The 18,908-nt window shown below is 41.5% G+C and overlaps 1 protein-coding gene across 1 annotated transcript; it reads right to left on the bottom strand.

The window, feature by feature from the left end:
- Positions 1-3,430: 3,430 nt before the first annotated feature.
- On the bottom strand, positions 3,431-18,706 carry LOC133607602 (V-type proton ATPase catalytic subunit A). Its single transcript, XM_061962386.1, has 15 exons — positions 18,543-18,706; positions 17,998-18,095; positions 17,644-17,772; positions 17,272-17,486; positions 9,179-9,316; positions 8,959-9,110; positions 8,717-8,879; positions 8,523-8,631; positions 7,147-7,269; positions 6,948-7,062; positions 6,818-6,881; positions 6,543-6,746; positions 6,382-6,476; positions 6,141-6,312; positions 3,431-3,975 (listed from the first exon to the last, which is right to left on the bottom strand). Exons 2-15 carry the CDS (start codon positions 18,077-18,079, stop codon positions 3,883-3,885), a joined length of 1,854 nt encoding a protein of 617 aa, XP_061818370.1. The 5' UTR covers positions 18,080-18,095; positions 18,543-18,706; the 3' UTR covers positions 3,431-3,882.
- Positions 18,707-18,908: the final 202 nt, after the last annotated feature.

The raw sequence follows: 18,908 nt of genomic DNA on the forward strand, positions 1-18,908 counted from the left end.
TGCCCAGCCGGGCCCCATCGGGACAGGCCCGGCCACCAGGCGCTCGCCATCGTGCCCCACCTCCGGGCCTGGCTCCAGAGGGGGCCCCGGTGACCCGCGTCCGGGCGAGGGAAATCTGGGTCCTTTGTTAGTGTTCTTCATAGGGGTCTTCGAGCTGCTCTTTGTCTGATCCCTCACCTAGGACCAGTTTGCCTTGGGAGACCCTACCAGGGGGCATAGAAACCCCCGGACAACATAGCTCCTAGGATCATTGGGACACGCAAACTCCTCTACCACGGTAAGGTGGCAGCTCAGAGAACATTGGAGAAAAATATAAAACACAATAAAGTGAAATGTTTTTAGTTATCCTAAAACATTCTATGTAGAACTATATATATAAAGATTATACAGCAGAATGAAAGCTTAATTCATATTTGGGGGCTAGAATTAGCACAATAAATAATTACAAACATAAATATATAGAAATACTGAGAATTAAGACAACTAAAATTTAAAATATATAACCAATAAATAACTTATATATATATATATATATATATATATATATATACAAAACCCCAAAACCAGTGAAGTTGGCATGTTGTCCATCCATCCATTTTCTACCGCTTATCCCTTTTGGGGTCGCGGGGGGTGCTGGAGCCTATCTCAGCTGCAATCGGTACACCCTGGACAAGGCGCCACCTCAGTTGGCACGTTGTATAAATCGTAAATAAAAACAGAATACAGTGTTTTACAAATCCTTTTCAACTTATATTCAATTGAATACACTGCAAAGACAATATATTTACTGGTCAATGTAGTTCTTTTTTGCAAATATTAGCTCATTTGGAATTTGATGCCTGCAACATGTTTCAAAAAAGCTGGCACAAGTGGCAAAAAAGACTGAAAAAGTTGAGGAATGCTCATCAAACACTTTTTTGGAACATCCCACAGGTGAACAGGCTAATTGGGAACAGGTGGGTGCCATGATTGGGTATAAAAGCAGCTACCATGACATGCTCAGTCATTCACAAACAAGGATGGGGCGAGGGTCACCACTTTGTCAACAAATGCGTGAGCAAATTTTTGAACAGTTTAAGAACAACATTTCTCAACGAGTTATTGCAAGGAATTTAGGGATTCACCATCACCATCATCATCACCATCACCATCACCATTCACCAAGGTTTCTCATTGTCATCCCATTGGGTTGAGGTTTTTCTTGCCCTGATGTGGGATCTGAGCCGAAGATGATGTTGTGGCTTGTGCAGCCCTTTGAGACACTTGGGATTTAGGGCTGTATAAGTGAACATTGATTGATTGATCTACGGTCCGTAATATCATCTAAAGGTTCAGAGAATCTGGAAAATGCGGAAAACCAACATTGAATGTCCGTGACCTTGGATCCCTCAGGCTATCGATACTGCATCAAAAAGCGACATCAGTGTGTAAAGGATATCACCACATGGGCTCAGGAACACTTCAGAAAACCACTGTCAGTAACTACAGTTTGTCGCTACATCTGTAAGTGCAAGTCAAAACTCTACTATGCAAAGCGAAAGCCATTTATCAACAACACCCTGAAACGCCGCTGGGCCCGAGCTCATCTTAGATGGACTGATGTAAAGTGTAAAGTAAAGTGTTCTGTGGTCTGACGAGTCCACATTTCAAATTGTTTTTGGAAACTGTGGACGTCGTGTCCTCCAGACCAAAGAGGAAAATAACCATCTGGATTGTTCTAGGCGCAAAGTTCAAAAGCCAGCATCTGTGATGGTATGGGGGTGTATTAGGCCCAAGGCATGGGTAACTTACACATCTGTGAAAGCACCATTAATGCTGAAAGGTACATACAAGTACATATGTTGCCATCCAAGCAACGTTATCACGGCTTAATTCAGCAAGACAATGCCAAGCCATGTGTTACAACAGCGTGGCTTCATAGTAAAAGCTAGAGTGCGTGTACGTACTAGACTGGCCTGCCTGTAGTCCAGACCTGTCTCCCATTGAAAATGTGTGGCGCATTATGAAGCGTAAAATACGACAATGGAGACCCCAGACTGTTGAACAACTTAAGCTGTACATCAAGCAAGAATGGGAAAGAATTCCACCTGAAAAGCTTCAAAAATTAGTCTCCTCAGTTCCCAAACATTTACTGAGTGTTGTTAAAAGGAAAAGCCATGTAACACAGTGGTAAAAATGCCCCTGTGCCAACGTTTTTGCAATGTGTTGCTGCCATTAAATTCTAAATTAATGATTATTTGCAAAAAAAATATTTAGTTTCTCAGTTCAAACATGAAATATCTTGTCTTTGCAGTATATTTAATTGAATATAAGTTGAAAATTATTTGCTAATCATTGTATTCTGTTTTTAACAGAGAGTATATGGGACAATGAAAAAGGATTACCTCCAAGTTCTTCAGGACAACCTAAAATCATCAGCCCGGAGGTTGGGTCTTGGGCGCAGTTGGGTGTTCCAACAGGACAATGACCCCAAACACACGCCAAAAGTGGTGAAGGAATGGCTAAATCAGGCTACAATTGAATGACCTTCCCAAAGTCCTGACTTAAATGTGTAGACAATGCTGAGGAAACAAGTCCATGTCAGAAAACCAATCTTTAAAAATAATAAATAAAAAAACATCAATAGCAGAATGAAAATGGCCTTTTCATCTTGGATAAAAATAGTGAAATAATTAATAACAAAAAAAGAACAACACAGTAATGTAAAGCACGGACTAAAATGTAACGTAAGCTTAATTAATGTATTTCTAACCACTGTTTTACTCAATCACTGCCATCATTAAACATTAATGGTGGATTTTTGAATTGTATATGCTCATAAACTACCGGTAGTGATGAAAAAAATCAAATGCATTAAATAAGTAACTTTTTAGTGGTGGTTCTATAAAACTGACTCAGGATCGGTTTTGGGTGGCAGCCTGATTCGGATTCAGGGTTTAGTTGACACAGTAAACAGGACACACCCTAATGTTTCTTTCACTTTCAATAGCAGAGCAAACGCTATGAGAAGAAACACACACACACACAGCCATCATGTAAAGACGCTGCCATGTGCATTACGAGGTATAAGTGAGGCCACTGAAACCTTTTTAATGTCGCTGAGTGTGAGTCTGGATGGACTCAATCAATGCAGGCCAAAGCTGCTGCTCTTGCTCATGTGGTTTCTCTGCTTCCATTAGTCTTGATGGAGGCCGGAACTGGAGATACTATAGCGTACACTAATCTAGTTGGAAGGAATTACTGATACCAGCAAGTAAGCACGTCATGATCTCACCATGTGCAGCACATGCTTGCTTTGCAGCTCTTGGACGTTCCATATTTAGCAGTATAAAAGTTAAAGATGACAACGGTTGGCATCACTTCACAAAGCTGATAAAATAACATCTCATGCCCATGCAATCGGTGAACTAAAGATAAAAGAGCAACATACTACTGCATACTTCACTTTTTTATTTCATGAGACAACAACTTTACATAAACACTTTTGTTTTGTCACAACACAACTCATTCGTTCACATTTTACACACAATAGCAACACATATCACATAATATATCACACTGTGGAGGTAAGAGGGAATGGAAGATGCCCCTCATTCCTCTTGTCCCTTTAGTCATGTGCACGTTCCCATGAGACTTCCTGTCTTTGCAGCACCTGACTTGTTTTATTGCAACATGATGATAGAGGAATAAATAAGAGCTGACTGGTCCATATTACAGTAGACAGTAAACCAACAATGTCAAATGTGTGCACGTGATATGGAATGTCAACAGGGGAGAGTAAACACAAAAGCAATTCACATGACATTCAGAAATAGGACCATTTAATCTGCACTTTACTACACCATCACACTTGGGGGCGGGGCTTAAGAGGTGAGGAAGAACTCATTCCTCCAGGGTCCGGAAAGCATTCTGCATGTCCTCCAGCAGCTGGGAGTACTCTGCTTTTATCTTAGCTTCACCATCCTTGACGGGGTCCTAACAAACACAAAACACCATCTCATGATACAATGTTTGCCAACACATTATAACATCTTTGGTAACCCATGCACCCAATGTTTGCTACCACATGCTAAAGTGTTTGCTAAGCCATTTTAAAATGTTTGCTAACACTAGGGATGTTTACCGAGTACTGGTATTTTGTGGTGCCGGTTCCTAATTAGGTCGGTCCATGAGGACCCTGAAGATTCTGGACTAACGATACTGCTATCGCTATTTTTTGTTCCAGCTGACCGACGTAATTATGACGCGCAGTCACATTCAGTTCAGCTGCCGCCGCTACCATTAACTTCAGTTTTAAATTATTAACCAATAAGGAAGCAACACCACACAAAAGTTTGTGTCCATCCTTCCATTTCCTACCGCTTGTCCCTTTTGGGGTCGCGGGGGATCGCTGGAGCCTATCTCAGCTGCATTCGGGCGGTAGGCGGGGTACACCCTGGACAAGTCGCCATCTCATCACAGGGCCAACACAGATAGACAGACAACATTCACACTCACATTCACACACTAGGGCCAATTTAGTGTTGCCAATCAACCTATCCCCAGGTGCATGTTTTTGGAGGTGGGAGGAAGCCGGAGTACCCAGAGGGAACCCACGCAATCACGGGGAAAACATGCAAACTCTACACAGAAAGATCCCGAGCCCGGAATTGAACTCAGGACTACTCAGGACCTTCGTATTGTGAGGCAGATGCACTAACCCCTCTTCCAACGTGCTGCCACAACAATATTTTCCCACTCAGAAGTTCCTCAAAGTCACGCATGCTGTGTCAGTTTGAAGTGAACGCACTTTATTCACGACCACGTTTTATCCACGGTCCGCCTAGCGATCCATTAATCCATAGGTCAATATTAATCCACTCGAAAAAGCAAAACATTTAGGTAATAATAATAAAGTTGCTTTTGCTGAAATGTGTTTCAATTAGTTTTGTCTTTTGACTACAAACAGGACGATCCACTTACAACACTCAATATAGCTTCCGGTCCGTCACTCAAATACGTCTGTGTGCACCATAAACACAAATAACAATTCCTATTTTTACAAAATGCACACACACATTATTGATTGTATTGATTTATATCAGAGATGTCCAAACTTCGGCCCGCGGGCAAAATGCGCCCGCCGGCATCTGCAATTTGGCCCATGATATGATGGCACGGTGTGTTCTAATTACATTTTAAGTACCCAAGGGTTTGACAGGTGGCAAATTGTCACCATTTTGAGGACTGTGTGAAAAACTCAGGTCAATGACCACAATGTTTACTTTCTTAACATTACAAGCACATCATTTACTTGTATGACCCAATGCAAACAACCTTTCCTAGTCATGGTGCAGACTACACATTCAAGCTGGCTTAGCAGTTAGCATGGCGTCTCCTCTCTTCCTGCATGTGTTTTGCCCCCCCCCCCCCGTGTGTCCGCGTTCTTTGCACATTTTAGAATCGCCTGTATTACTTTATTTCACATAAATGTAATAAAAAATAATGTCCAAGTCATGATGCATCGAAATCATTTCCATCACCCCCCGTATGTTACAAAGTATGTTTTCATATTTAAAACGTATCAGTTTTTGAAATGACATCATGATTGTGTTCTTGTAAAATTCTGAATTTTTTTGAGTGAAGTTGTAATATCACAATTATAAACATATTTTTGATATTCCCTCTTTAAGTTCCAAGATTACTTTTGTTGAGTTATTAAATTAATACTTTTTCCTTCTACAATTACAACTAGATTTTTGAGAACAATGTCACGAATGTACATTTTTCATATTAATTAGTTAAAATTAATTTCTTATGAAATCATGATTGCTTTCTCATAAAATTCACACTGAATTTTTTTTGGATTACATTTCCAATATTAGAAACACATTTTTGATTGTCCCTCTAAAAATTCCAACATATAAAATTAATTTTTTTTTCTTGTACAATTACAACTTGATTCCTGAGAATAATGCAAGCGTATTGTTTAAAAAAAGTTTTTTTCAAAACTTATTTGGGGTATTTTTATAAAAATGTATTTTAGTTTAAGTGTGGCCTTTAGACTCTTTCATAAAAAAAAACACAGAAAATAAAATGTAATCCATTAGGAATATGTTATGTTACTGAGGCAATGAGGGAAGAGAAGCAACAATACATACCTTAAACTTCATGGAGCTGACCTTATACAAGATCTCCCCCATGTGCTCCTTGATCATGGCCCAGGTGATCTTGTTATCACTTTGTGCAGTCGACTCTACGGCGTGTCGGGCCATGTCGTAAAATGCGATCATGTTGGAGAGGATGCCCACAGTTTTGTAGAAGGGACAAAACCTGTTGGTGGAGGCGGGACAGCGTCAGATGAGGACGTTTTTCATTAAGCTGTTTAGGTTTTGTGGTCACCTGTCATAAGGTGTGTAACCATTCTGTTGCAGGAAGTCATCTTTGATGAGCTTCGCCACTTCCAGCGTGATCTTGTCGGTCTCCGCCAGAGAAGCCTGACAACAAAATGTAACCATGACGATGTTCTCCTAGTGTCTTACCTTTACCCCTCAGTTCCTCACCTTCCCTACGAGCTGCACGATCTCAGCCAGGTCCTCCTCTTCCTGGAGGATCTCTTTGGCTTTTGTACGAAGGGGCACAAACTCAGGGAAGTGTTTGTCGTAGTATTCGTCCAGGGCTCGGGTGTACTTGCTGTAGCTTATCAGCCAGTTTACGGACGGGAAATGTTTTCTCTGAGCCAACTTCTTGTCCAAGCCCCAGAACACCTTAGAGGAAAAGGAAATAGCTCACACACCAGCACAAAGCAAAAGTGGAGCGTTGAGTAATGATTACTTACCTGAACGATGCCCAGAGTGGCGGAGGTGACAGGGTCTGAGAAGTCTCCACCAGGGGGCGACACACTAGTAAAGTTAGCATATAAATATGACTAATACACCACATACATAACTTGTAATTTAAAAACTTACGCTCCAACGATGCTGACGCTGCCTTCTCTCTCAGGGTTCCCCAAGCACTTCACACGTCCCGCTCGTTCATAGAAAGAGGCGAGCCTGGCGCCCAGGTAGGCCGGGTAGCCGCTATCTGCACACAACAAAATGAACGACGGGGTTCACAAATCCGGATCTTCTTTGCCGTATAAATAGGTTGCACGTGGCATGAACTCACCAGCAGGCATTTCAGCCAATCTTCCAGAGATTTCTCTCAGAGCTTCAGCCCATCGCGACGTAGAGTCGGCCATCATGCTGACGTTGTAACCCATGTCTCTGAAGTACTCAGACAGAGTGATCCCTGCAGACGCCAACATTTCATCAAGATCTTACTAGAATACCAGACAGTGGTAGATTCCAGCTTTACAGATGCCATGTGTGTGAGCACCAAGCAACTGTTTGAGCTAAAAGGCATACATACATTACTTTGCTGTTTCAGTCATCTGTAAACTTCAGCTCTACATATACCGTGTATGCCACGTATCAGCCCTCTATAGCAGTAAGGCATTTATTAATTTCTCCTTAAACTCCAATGTACACATCAGCTTTACTGATGCCATATCGGTTGAATACCATGGCTATTTATTAGAGGTAAGGTTTTTACTACTTTCTCATTTAACTTCATTGTAAACCTCCACTTTACAGATGCCATGTCTGCTGGGTACCAGGGCTCTTTATTAGAGGTATACTTTTTACTACTTTCTCTTTTAATTCCACTGTAAACTTCAGCTTTACAAATACCAATTCTGTACCAGGGCTCTCTGTTAGAGGTAAGGTTTTCACTACTTTTTCCCAATTAACTACACTGTAAATGTAACTTTACAGAGGCCATGTACTGTATGATGAGTATCAAGCCTATCCTATTTAGACTTAACAAATGATTTGTATGCTGGGTACCAGGGCTCTTTATTAGAGGTAAAGTTTTTTACTAATTCCACTGTAAACTTCAGCTTTACAAATACAAATTCTGCTGAATACCAGGGCTCTTTATTAGAGGTAAGGTTTTCACTACGTTCTCAATCAACTACACTGTAAATTTCAGCTTTACAGATGCCATGTATTCTGAGTATGAAGCTTATCCACTGTAAACTTCAGCTTAAATGCTTTGTATGCTGCGTAACAGGGATCCTTATTAGAGGTAAGGTTTTTACTACTTTCTCCTTTAACTCCACTGTAAACTTCAGGTTTACAGATGTCATGTCTGCTGAGTACCAGGGTTCTTTCTTAGTGGTAAGGTTTTCACTACTTTCTCTTTTAACTACACTGTAAATTCAACTTTCCAGATGCCATGTATGCGGGGTATCAAGCATGTCCGTTGTAAACTTAATCTTAACAAATACTTTCTATGCTGGGTACCAGGGCTATTTACTTGGGGTAAAGTTTTTACCACGTTTTCTTTAAACCTAACTGTAAACTTTCACTTTACAGATGTCATGTATTTTGTGTACCAGGACTCTTTATTAGAGGTAAGGTTTTTACTACTTTGGCATTTATTAGTATTATTAGATTTGTTAGAAATATTTGTAATGTGACTGAACTATGCACTTATAGTACCTGTATAGATAGAAGCCTCTCTGGCAGCCACAGGCATGTTGGATGTGTTAGCAACAAGTGCCGTTCTCTTCATGATGCTCTCCACTTTGCCATCAACTTCCATCGTGAGCTGTAGGGAAAAAGCAGTGCGGTCGTTTACAATCAACAGTTTTAATCACAACCTTCATTTGTCCAAGTATTGTTGTTGGACTAACCTCTGGGAAATCTCGCAGCACCTCCGACATTTCATTCCCACGCTCTCCACATCCAACGTAGACAATGACATCACTGTTGGAGTACTTGGACAATGACTGGGAGATAACGGTCTTTCCACATCCAAAGGCGCCGGGGATGGCTGTGGTGCCACCTTGCACGCAGCTGCAAAAGCAAAGACAGCTGGGTTTTTTTCAAAGCACACAACACAAAGGTAAGTCTTTCTTTATAAAAACATCCTCACGGGAAAAGAGCGTCAAGGACTCTCTGACCAGTGAGCAGGGGATGATTGGCAGGCAGCTTCTCCGTCACTGGGCGGATTTGCCGCACCGGCCACACCTGCACCATAGTGAACTTCTCCTTGATGCCTTCAAAGTCCAGCTCCAGAACCACATCCTGAATGCAACAATGGCAGACACTCAGTCGCTTATTATTCATTCTTATGCATTTTAATGTACACTTACAGAGACGTCATAGTTTCCGGAAGGAGCTACGTAGGTGACGGTGCCTCTGCTGCGAGGTGGAAGCATCAGTTTGTGCTTAATGAGGGAGTTTTCAAACACCATGCCGTAGATGTCGCCACCTGTAACGTGACTGCCAACCTTCAAAGGGGGAAAACAAATATTTGTTTTAAGCAGCTGGAGGGCAGATAGAGTGGATATCAAAGAAGCTGCCAGTAAAATGTCAGCTTTTTATTAACTAAAAAAAACATGGTGTTATTAATTGGTAAAAAAATGACAAATAATTTCTCAGTGAAATATACATAGCAATACTTGTAGGAGTATCTTTTGAATCCGCTTTATGGGAACATAAAAGAAACCACCATGAACACGAAAGATTCTGTGAGACAGAAAATAAAACCACAATATGTAGAAACCCTCAAACCAAAAAAGGTGTTTACAACAGTCGTTGTGCCCCCCAAGACAGAAAATGATAAACACATCATAACAAAAACACGCACAGTTTGGGTGGACTTTATTGGAAAACCTTGGGTTTATTGTAATGGAGAGCAACACAGCCTTACAGTTTGCAAGAAATTCAAGAGCAAGCTACACAAAGACAAGATTGACTTCTTGAGAAGCAAAGGTGTGTGTTTTGCATGTTTAAAGCATGGACATATGAGTAGTAGCTGCAAACAAAAACTTCAATGTCAAGAATGCTCTAGACCGCATCCCACACTATTACACATTGGTCATAAAGACTCCAGAGAAGAAACCACAAAGGACAATTTTGAACAGCAAACAATCTCAAGTGCCCTTGTACAAACAACTGAAACCCGTGGTGTCACTGGGGCCGGTAGAGAAGATTGTGTTCTTTCGATCCTTCCCGTGTACATCAAGGCACAAAAAGGAACCAAGACAGTGATCACGTATGCCTTCCTGGACCCAGGTAGTTCAGCTACTTTTGCCACAGAGTCACTGCTAAACCAACTGAATGTGAGTGGACGCAATGTAAGCATCTCGTTGCGAACAATGGGAAACGACACAGTCGTGAACACAAGCATCGTGACTGGCTTGGAAATCAGCAGCTTGGACGGAAAAGAGTTTGTGGAACTAAAGGAAGTTTATACACAGAAAGACATTCCTGTCTCTAAGGAAAATATTCCCCGACAAGAGGATATTGATAGGTGGCCACACCTAAAGGAGGTGAGAATACCTAATATTAAAGCGAAGATTGGATTACTCATCGGAGTAAACGTTCCCAAAGCGATGGAGCCACTGCAAGTGGTTAAAAGTGTGGATAATGGACCATACGCTGTGAGAACAATGCTAGGTTGGACAGTAAATGGACCACTCGGAGGTGGAAGTGACAGAACTGCAGTGGACAAATTGACAGGAATTACTGCTAATAGAATCTCAGTGGTGAAGCTTGAGGAGCTTTGGCAGCTGCAGTTCAAGCACGACTTCCCTGATGCTGGACAAAATGAAAACATTGAGATGTCCAAGGACGACCATCAGTTTATCAGTATGGTGTCTCAAACTGCAGTAATTAAAGATGGCCACTACAATGTTTGCCTTCCAGTGAGGAAGAATCCTTTGTGTATGCCAAATAACAGGGCAATTGCAGAGCAACGTGCACTGAACCTACGGAATAAATTTTCCAGAGAAGTCAAGTTTTACCAAGAGTACGCGGCGTTCATGGATGACCTTTTAAGAAAAGGTTATGCAGTAAAGCTTGAAGGTGAAGAGCGCAAACCTACTGAGGGGCGAACATGGTATCTGCCTCCCCATGGAGTAAGACATCCAACCAAACAGAAGTTGCGTGTTGTCTTCGACTGCGGCGCAAGCTTTCAAGGTACTTCACTAAACCAACAGCTTCTGCAGGGACCTGACCTCACCAGCTCACTAATAGGAGTCCTTATAAGATTTCGCCAGGAGTCTGTGGCGGTTATGGCGGACGTGGAAGCCATGTTCCATCAGGTTGGAGTAAGCGACGAAGACACTGATCTCCTGAGGTTTCTCTGGTGGCCTGATGGAAACTACGAGCTGGATCTCGTTGAACACAAGATGTTGGTTCACATTTTCGGCGCAACATCATCACCAAGTGTTGCAACCTTTGCACTTCAAAAATGTGCAACAGACTTTGCGGACGAGTTTGGACAGGAAACAGCAAGGTCTGTCAACAATAATTTTTATGTGGATGACTGTCTTAAGTCAGTTGCTGATGAAGATACAGCCATTACCCTGTGTGCCGAGTTGAGAAAAATGTTGGCAAAAGGAGGATTTCTGCTGACAAAATGGTCAAGCAACAGCAGGAAGTTGCTTAACTCGATCCCAGAAAAGGAAAAAGCACAGGGTTTTCAAGATCTGGACTTGGATGATGATTACCTGCCAGTGGAGAGAACATTAGGCATCCAGTGGTGTGCCGAATCAGACCAATTCAAGTTCAAGATCAACCTTAAAGATAGACCATACACTCGGAGATGATTGCTTTCCATAGTAAGTTCAATTTTTGATCCTTTGGGCTTTCTGGCTCCAGTAATATTGCCTGCTAAAAGAATTCTGCAAGATCTATGTCGGCAGAAATATACCGGTAGTTGGGATCAAGACCTGCCAGACACAGTGATTGAGAGATGGAAAAAGTGGATCTCAAGTCTGTCACAGCTTGAAAATTTTGGAGTTGACAGATGCATCAAGTTAAAGCAGTTTGGTGTGCCAGCCTTTGCGCAGCTTCATCACTTTGGTGAAGATGCCTATGGAACCACAAGCTACTTGCTGACGCGCTTTTCAACAGGTGAAGCTCAATCCACCTTGATCATGGCAAAGACAAGGGTGGCGCCCCTAAAGTCTCCGACTATTCCTCGAATGGAATTGACTGCAGCCACAGTTGCTATAAAGATGGATAAGCTTCTGAGAAAAGAGCTTGAACTGGAGATCCAGGAGTCTATCTTTTGGACAGATAGCACGGCGGTGCTCAAGTACTTAAACAGTGAGTGTACCCGATTCAAGACGTTTGTTGCAAACAGGGTCGCGGCAATCCTGGAGCACTCTCAGACATCTCAGTGGAGATATGTTAACACCGCTCTGAATCCCGCTGATCACGTCTCAAGAGGACAGACCATGGAAGCATTTTTGAAAAATGAGAGCTGGCTCTCAGGACCAAGTTTCTTGCTCAGCTCACAAGAGTGGCCTAAAAATCCAGATCCTGGAATGCTGGATATGGACGACCTAGAGGTCAAAAGAGTGACTCATGTATACGTCATTCAGACACAAGAAGCCAAAGATTTTGTGGATCAGTGGATGAACCATTATTCTTCTTGGACAGCATTGAAGCGTGCTGTTGCCTGGTTTCTAAAACTCAAAGATCTGCTGAAAGAGCTGAAGGAAAAAAGAAACAAACTAAGAACATCAGGAGAAGAAAGTAAGATGCTTGAATTCAAGAAAGATGTCGAAGGAAAGTGTCTGACTTGTGATGACATGACTAGAGCAGAAACAGAAATTGTGAAGTTCTGTCAAAGACAAAGTTTCAAAGAAGATTGGGCGATGCTGGAGAAAAATCAAAGAGTAAAGAAAAGTAGTTCACTTTTCAAGTTAAATCCAATTCTTCAAGATGGAGTTATGAGAGTTGGTGGAGGGTTGAGCCGTACAGCAATGCCTAACTACTCCAAGCAGCAAGCCATATTGCCTAAGGATTCACACATCACAAGGCTTGTGTTGAGACATATTCATGACCTAACAGCTCACGCCGGAAGGAATCACATGATGGCCAATCTACGTCAGAAATTTTGGATACCCGGAGTCATTGGAGCCATCAGAAGGTTTCTGTCCAGGGTCCTACCTGACGATCCACCTTTCACAAGAGTCGGTGTGGACTACTTTGGGCCGTTCCAAGTGAAGAGGGGAAGAGGACATGTAAAGAGGTATGGCGTCATCTTCACGTGTCTTGCTTTAAGAGCCGTACATCTGGAAGTCGCATCCTCACTCGACACCAATGCATGTCTTAATGCAATCAGAAGATTTCTCGCCAGAAGAGGACAAGTCAAAGAGATGTATTCCGACAATGGAACCAACTTTCGGTCAGCTGACAGCGAAATGAGGAAATCAATCAAAGAATGGAACATCAAGAAGATTTACGAACACTTGCTACAAAGAGGTATCCAGTGGCATTTCAATCCACCAGCAGGATCTCACCATGGAGGAAGCTGGGAGCGGCTAATCCGTTCAGTGAGAAAAATACTGAGTGTTACCGTAAAGGAACAAGTTTTGGATGAAGAGGGTCTTTATACCTTGTTTTGTGAAGCCGAAGCAGTCATAAACGGCAGACCCATCACAAAGACATCCTCAGACCTCAACGACTTGGAGGCTCTCACACCCAACCATCTGTTATTGCTGAAGGTCAAACCTGAGCTACCTCCAGGAGTGTTTCATCCGTGCGACCAATATGCTAGTCGCAGATGGAGACAAGTACAATACCTTGCGGATATCTTCTGGAAACGCTGGTGTAAGGAATACCTAGCGCAACTTCAAGAACGTCAGCGATGGTCTTCACCTAGAAGAAACTTTCGTGTTGGAGACGTGGTGCTGATCGTGGACGATACTTCACCCAGAAATTCCTGGCCACTTGGAAGAATTCTAGAGACTTTTCCTGGTGGAGACGGACTTGTTCGTCAAGCTCAAGTGAAAACTAAGACTAACGAGCTTCGTCGCCCTATTACAAAGCTATGTCTTCTTCAAGAAGCAGAAGATAATTAAAGTATGGAGACGAAGCAAAGACCTCGAGTGGAATGGGGAAAAGGACTACAAGCTTCTTTGAGAAGTATTAAGGCTATTTAGGCACCTTGAATTTGTGTTAACATGTTTAAGTAATTGTTTCAAGGACATTGATAACAATTAGGGGCTGGTAATGTAGGAGCCTAAATGCTGTTTAAGTTAATTTACATTTTTATGGAAGGTGCTTTATGTTTATTCAGCCAAAATGGGACTATTTACTTGATTTGCATGCTTAGAATAATTATTACATTTGTCTAAATAGTTTGATGACGTAACTGTGTAAATTGCATATATGGCGGAAGGACCTGTGTGGTAGGTTGGTTTTTTGGACAGTGCATTATGGGTAATGGCAGTCAGGTGCGGGGGAATTGAGCCACACAGTTTTTTGACCTCATTCTTACTTTTTCTCACTCTTACTTTTTCTTAGTCTTGCTTTTTCTAACACCTACTGTAACAAACTCCTTTTATTTTGCCATTCAGTTGTTCCCACATCGTTATTGTTTTACGTTTTTGAATTATTAAGTAAACGATACAAAATGAAGAGGAGCGTCTGGAGTTTGTTTGTTGTTGCCGCAGCAAGCGGAGCAGGAGAAAGTAGAGGAGCGTCAAGCTAAAGGTTTAATTAGGAATCTACAATACTATAGTTGCACTCAGAATTGGTCAACCTTCCCATTACAAATTACATTTATTTCACTAATGCACAAAAAGATTGCCAATTTAAAAAATAATACTGTATGAAATTTTATGTGTTGAACTATTTAAATTGTTTTATTGGTCTGGCATAAACTACTGCAAGTTTATGGACTTTGCAAATATAATAGAATATAAATAGAATTCATAATGAGAGTTGAATATTTTGGCGTGCCAAGTGTAAAGTATTTCAGTGTCAAATTCCTGCCATCATTAGGCCTTCACTGTACAGGAGATTGATTTAACAACATTCTAACATTCAAATCAGAGGACATTAATGTAAAGCACTGTACAATAAAACTTAAATACAATAAAACTTAAACGTCTTTAAGGGGGAACTGCCCTTTTTTGGAATTTTGCCTATCGTTCACAATCTTTATGAAAAAGAGATGACTACAAAATGTTTTTTTTTCATGCATTCTAACTCATAAACGTAAATAATAAAAACAATCATCCAAAAAGGAGAACACTAAATTGGCCCTAGTGTGTGAATGTGAGTGTGAATGTTGTCTGTCTATCTGTGTTGGCCCTGTGATGAGATGGTGACTTGTCCAGGGTGTACCCCGCATTCCGTCCGATTGTAGCTGAGATAGGCTCCAGCGCCCCCCGCGACCCCGAAGGGAATAAGCAGTAGAAAATGGATGGATGGATGGACTTTAATATTAACCAAGTATTAGTGCTATTGTTATAGTAAGCGCTAACGCAGACAAACTATTTATTGCTGCACCGTGATCACGAGCGCTTGTGTGTCAATGTTGACATGATCAACTAATCAGCTGCTTCTTTGGTTCCTTGCTCGTCAAAATTTATTGTAGATCATAAAAATAGCAGAAGGGCAAGGATGTATTCAGACAAGTTGGTACACTTTGACAGCCAATTTAGACCCCGGCCGGAATGGCGAGAACAACACGGAAAGACGCTTAGTTCTGCCCCACTTTTCTTTGCGAAGAGTATGAGTCATTCTTCATCTAAATGGGAATACATGAACATCTTAGCAGTCTGCAACCTAATGACAGTAGACATTGTACAGTAAGTGATGTTTTATTAGGTCTGCTGTCTTTCATGAAGTCTGCAGTGAGCAGTAATCAGTGAAAAAAAAGCTAAGATTGTGATGCGTTTTTTTAAATTAATGCGCCTCGTATGATTGAAATGAGCAAAATACGTAAATATTAAATGTTATTGTAAATGTGTCCGGTACTACATTACATATATACTTACATCATGTATACAAAACCTTATTGGAGGTGTTTGAATGTTTTTAAGGGCTTTTCAGGCAGAATAAAGCGGCTCCCATAGGCTGTATTGTAAGCGGACTATTGATCGCATTTAAAAAATTAAAAATAAATACATCCGTCGTCATATCTTTCATAATGATTGTAAAGGATAGGCAAAATTCTAAAAAGTTCCCCTTTAAAGACAGACAATGAATGGAAATGGTACTGTATGGTTTTACAAAGCAATACTGGCACCTAGTGGCTTTTATAGATAGTGCTTGAATTTAGTTTTAGTCTTAGTCAACGAAATTACACATTTTAGTCAGCTAAATGTACAGGACATTTAGTCAACTAAAATATAAAGTATAAAAGATAAAGCCTCTTTATTTGAAAGCAAATTTATTTAGATTACCGGCAAAGCATTTAACATAAAAGTAGCATGATCCTAAGATCAGGAATGATGTACTCAATCATTCTTTGCTCCACAGGTCAATGTAAATAAATATAAATATATTTCAAGTACTTTTCTATTTTTTTATGTTACTTCTCTGGCAAAGCAGGTATGTAAAGAATGTGTGTTGTGAAATGGAGTTACGATGCATGTGTTCATCATAATTTGTTTATGAGCAGGAGAACCTGAAGCAGCAACTACACATACTGTATGTGGTGGGGCAAATTTCCTCCATCCACCCATCCATTTTCTACCGATTCTCCATATCGGACTCGCAGCAGGCTGCAGCCTTTCATTTACCATTAAATGTCAGTCTCAAATAAATAGGAAAAACTGTGTCCACTTCCTATTTTTGATGTACATATGACGCAGACGCGTTGGACTACATTAAAAGTTGTCATGCCTTTAGATTTACCATTAAATACATGGTTCCTTGAGGCAGAGAGTTACTTAACCATTTTTTGTAAATCATTTGGTAATACGGTAGAATTAGCTTTTACTTAAGAGTTGTGTAGAGGTAACGACTCGCCTGCTGATGGCATTATAGTGTAAAAATTACAAGTGTCCTCTTCACTTTCTCTCACATTACGATGTGGAACACGTCAAATCCATACATTTTTGTTTTGGTGGTGAGACATCAAACTTCTTATCTCACAAGGAAAAGCCTTTGATCGGCTCTCCATCAAAACTAACTCCCGCCCCCTCTTTCATATGTATGTTGTTAAAGAGCTGTAATTTTATATATTACGAACTGTCCCACCCATCTACAAGACAAAATAAAGTATGGTTGGATTTCGTTTGCCAATATTTTCATCTTGTGTTTATTTGTTGACTAAAATGTCAGTTAATCTTGTTTTTGTCTTAGTTAACGTGCATTTGTTTTGATTAGTTTTCATCTTATTTTAGTCAGGGGAAAATAGGTTGTTGACGGTATCTAAGACAAAAATATTAGTCAATGTATATTAACACTAATATAGCCACACTTTTCTTACCCGCAGACTCTGGTTAGGATTAAACTCCCATTTGAGGTCTCTGTTTAGGGCTCCGATGTTCACTCCTCTCGGGATGTAGATGCTTTGCGTGATGTCATTGATGTCTTTCAGTGGACGCTGGATGCCGTCAAAGATGGAGCCCATGACTCCTGGTCCCAACTCTACAGAGAGGGGTTTACCTGTGCGAAGAACAGGATCACCCACGGACACGCCAGCTGTTGCGCTAAAAGTCAGGGAAACCAACTCAAAATCATCTATTTTATACGCCTCTTGTCCTAAATGGGGTGACGGATAACCATTAACACCTCCACATATAGCGGGATAATCCAACAGAGATTCAAACCCGGATCTCCTGATTGTGAAGCAGGATACAAGTCTCCTCATAGACCTGGATAGTGGCCATGTCTCCTTCCAAACGGATGATCTCTCCCACCAGTTCACTGTGGCCTACGCGGACCAGCTCATACATGGCGGCTCCAGCCATCGCTGTAGCAGTCACCACTGTGGATAGGAGATAATATTAGGCCTCAAAACTCGCTGGTGATCAATACATTGCTACTGGAAATAAGGATATGCTGTGCGCAGTGTACTGCAGTTTTACCGGCTCCATTGTGTGCGGTAGCATCTAAACCATGTGTATGTAATGCATGTATTAAAGATAAAGCTTTAGACACCCGGATGCTCGCTGATGCATATTATTTCCCCCAAAAGATCAGTAAACCATACCTGGTCCAGAAACTCCATGGACATATCCAAACTCGCTTTCTCGCTCCGCATCCCGGATCTTTGGGAGTTTCGAGGTGTCCATCTTGACAGCTGTTCTTCTGAAAGAACCAGTGAGACATGCATGAGGCGCCGACGGGCAATTTAACCAAGCTGATCTACATCATCTCAAATGACAACAACAAGCCAGTGGACATGATGATATGGCCGATGCTGCAGTATGTGCATGACCGAGCCTGACAGCAGAGTCACGAGGTTACACAAATGAGGCCGCTAAACCTTTGATAACATACTGTATATTATTACTGTTTCGTTTGTGTCACATTAGCTTTCTCGATTCGACCATTTATAGCTGCAAAGCTGATGAGTGCGTGTTCATACGCGTACAAGTCAGCTGACTAGCTAAGCTAGCAACGACATGCTAACGTCATCAATGCAACAAACCTAATAAATCGACATTACGTTCGGAACAGTTGGCGCTACAGTAGTACGGTTAAGAAATATAAATCGGTTCAAATGAAACAATAGTGCCGCGACATATGTCCTACCTCGCAGAGATGTACAGTTATCCAGATTCGTTACTCGCGTCTTTGAAGAGAGAAGCTGAGCTGTGCTAATCACCTGACAGGCACGGGACAGTCACGGGAAGCAAGCAAACATCGTCATTCCGGCTCAAATGGACGCCCCGGCGCCGCCTGTGAGTCACTTGTTTGGAGCCAACATGGCGGCTGAAGCGCCCCAGTTTCTGAGTCAGGAGGTTGACGGTTTATTACGCTACTGACACCTGCTGGACATCATTGATAGTGTCATCCAACCACCGAAATGACTTGGCGCTTGTGTTTATTGGGAGTTTTTAATAAAGAAATATAAGAATACATTGCATTGGAGTTGAATAAGTTAATATAAAACAGATT

The sequence above is a fragment of the Nerophis lumbriciformis genome, linkage group LG09 (assembly GCF_033978685.3).
Source record: "Nerophis lumbriciformis linkage group LG09, RoL_Nlum_v2.1, whole genome shotgun sequence".
NCBI lineage: Eukaryota > Metazoa > Chordata > Actinopteri > Syngnathiformes > Syngnathidae > Nerophis > Nerophis lumbriciformis.

What these genes read in the sequence shown, in the direction of transcription:
- LOC133607602 (XM_061962386.1), bottom strand. Translation starts at nt 18,079, where the DNA reads ATGGACACCTCGAAACTCCCAAAGATCCGGGATGCGGAGCGAGAAAGC. An exon ending in AGAGGCTTCTATCTATACAG is followed by an intron (nt 7,270 to 8,522) that starts GTACTATAAGTG and finishes TGGCGTCTGCAG; the next exon opens with GGATCACTCTGTCTGAGTAC. An exon ending in TCGTGCAGCTCGTAGGGAAG is followed by an intron (nt 6,477 to 6,542) that starts GTGAGGAACTGA and finishes TTTTGTTGTCAG; the next exon opens with GCTTCTCTGGCGGAGACCGA.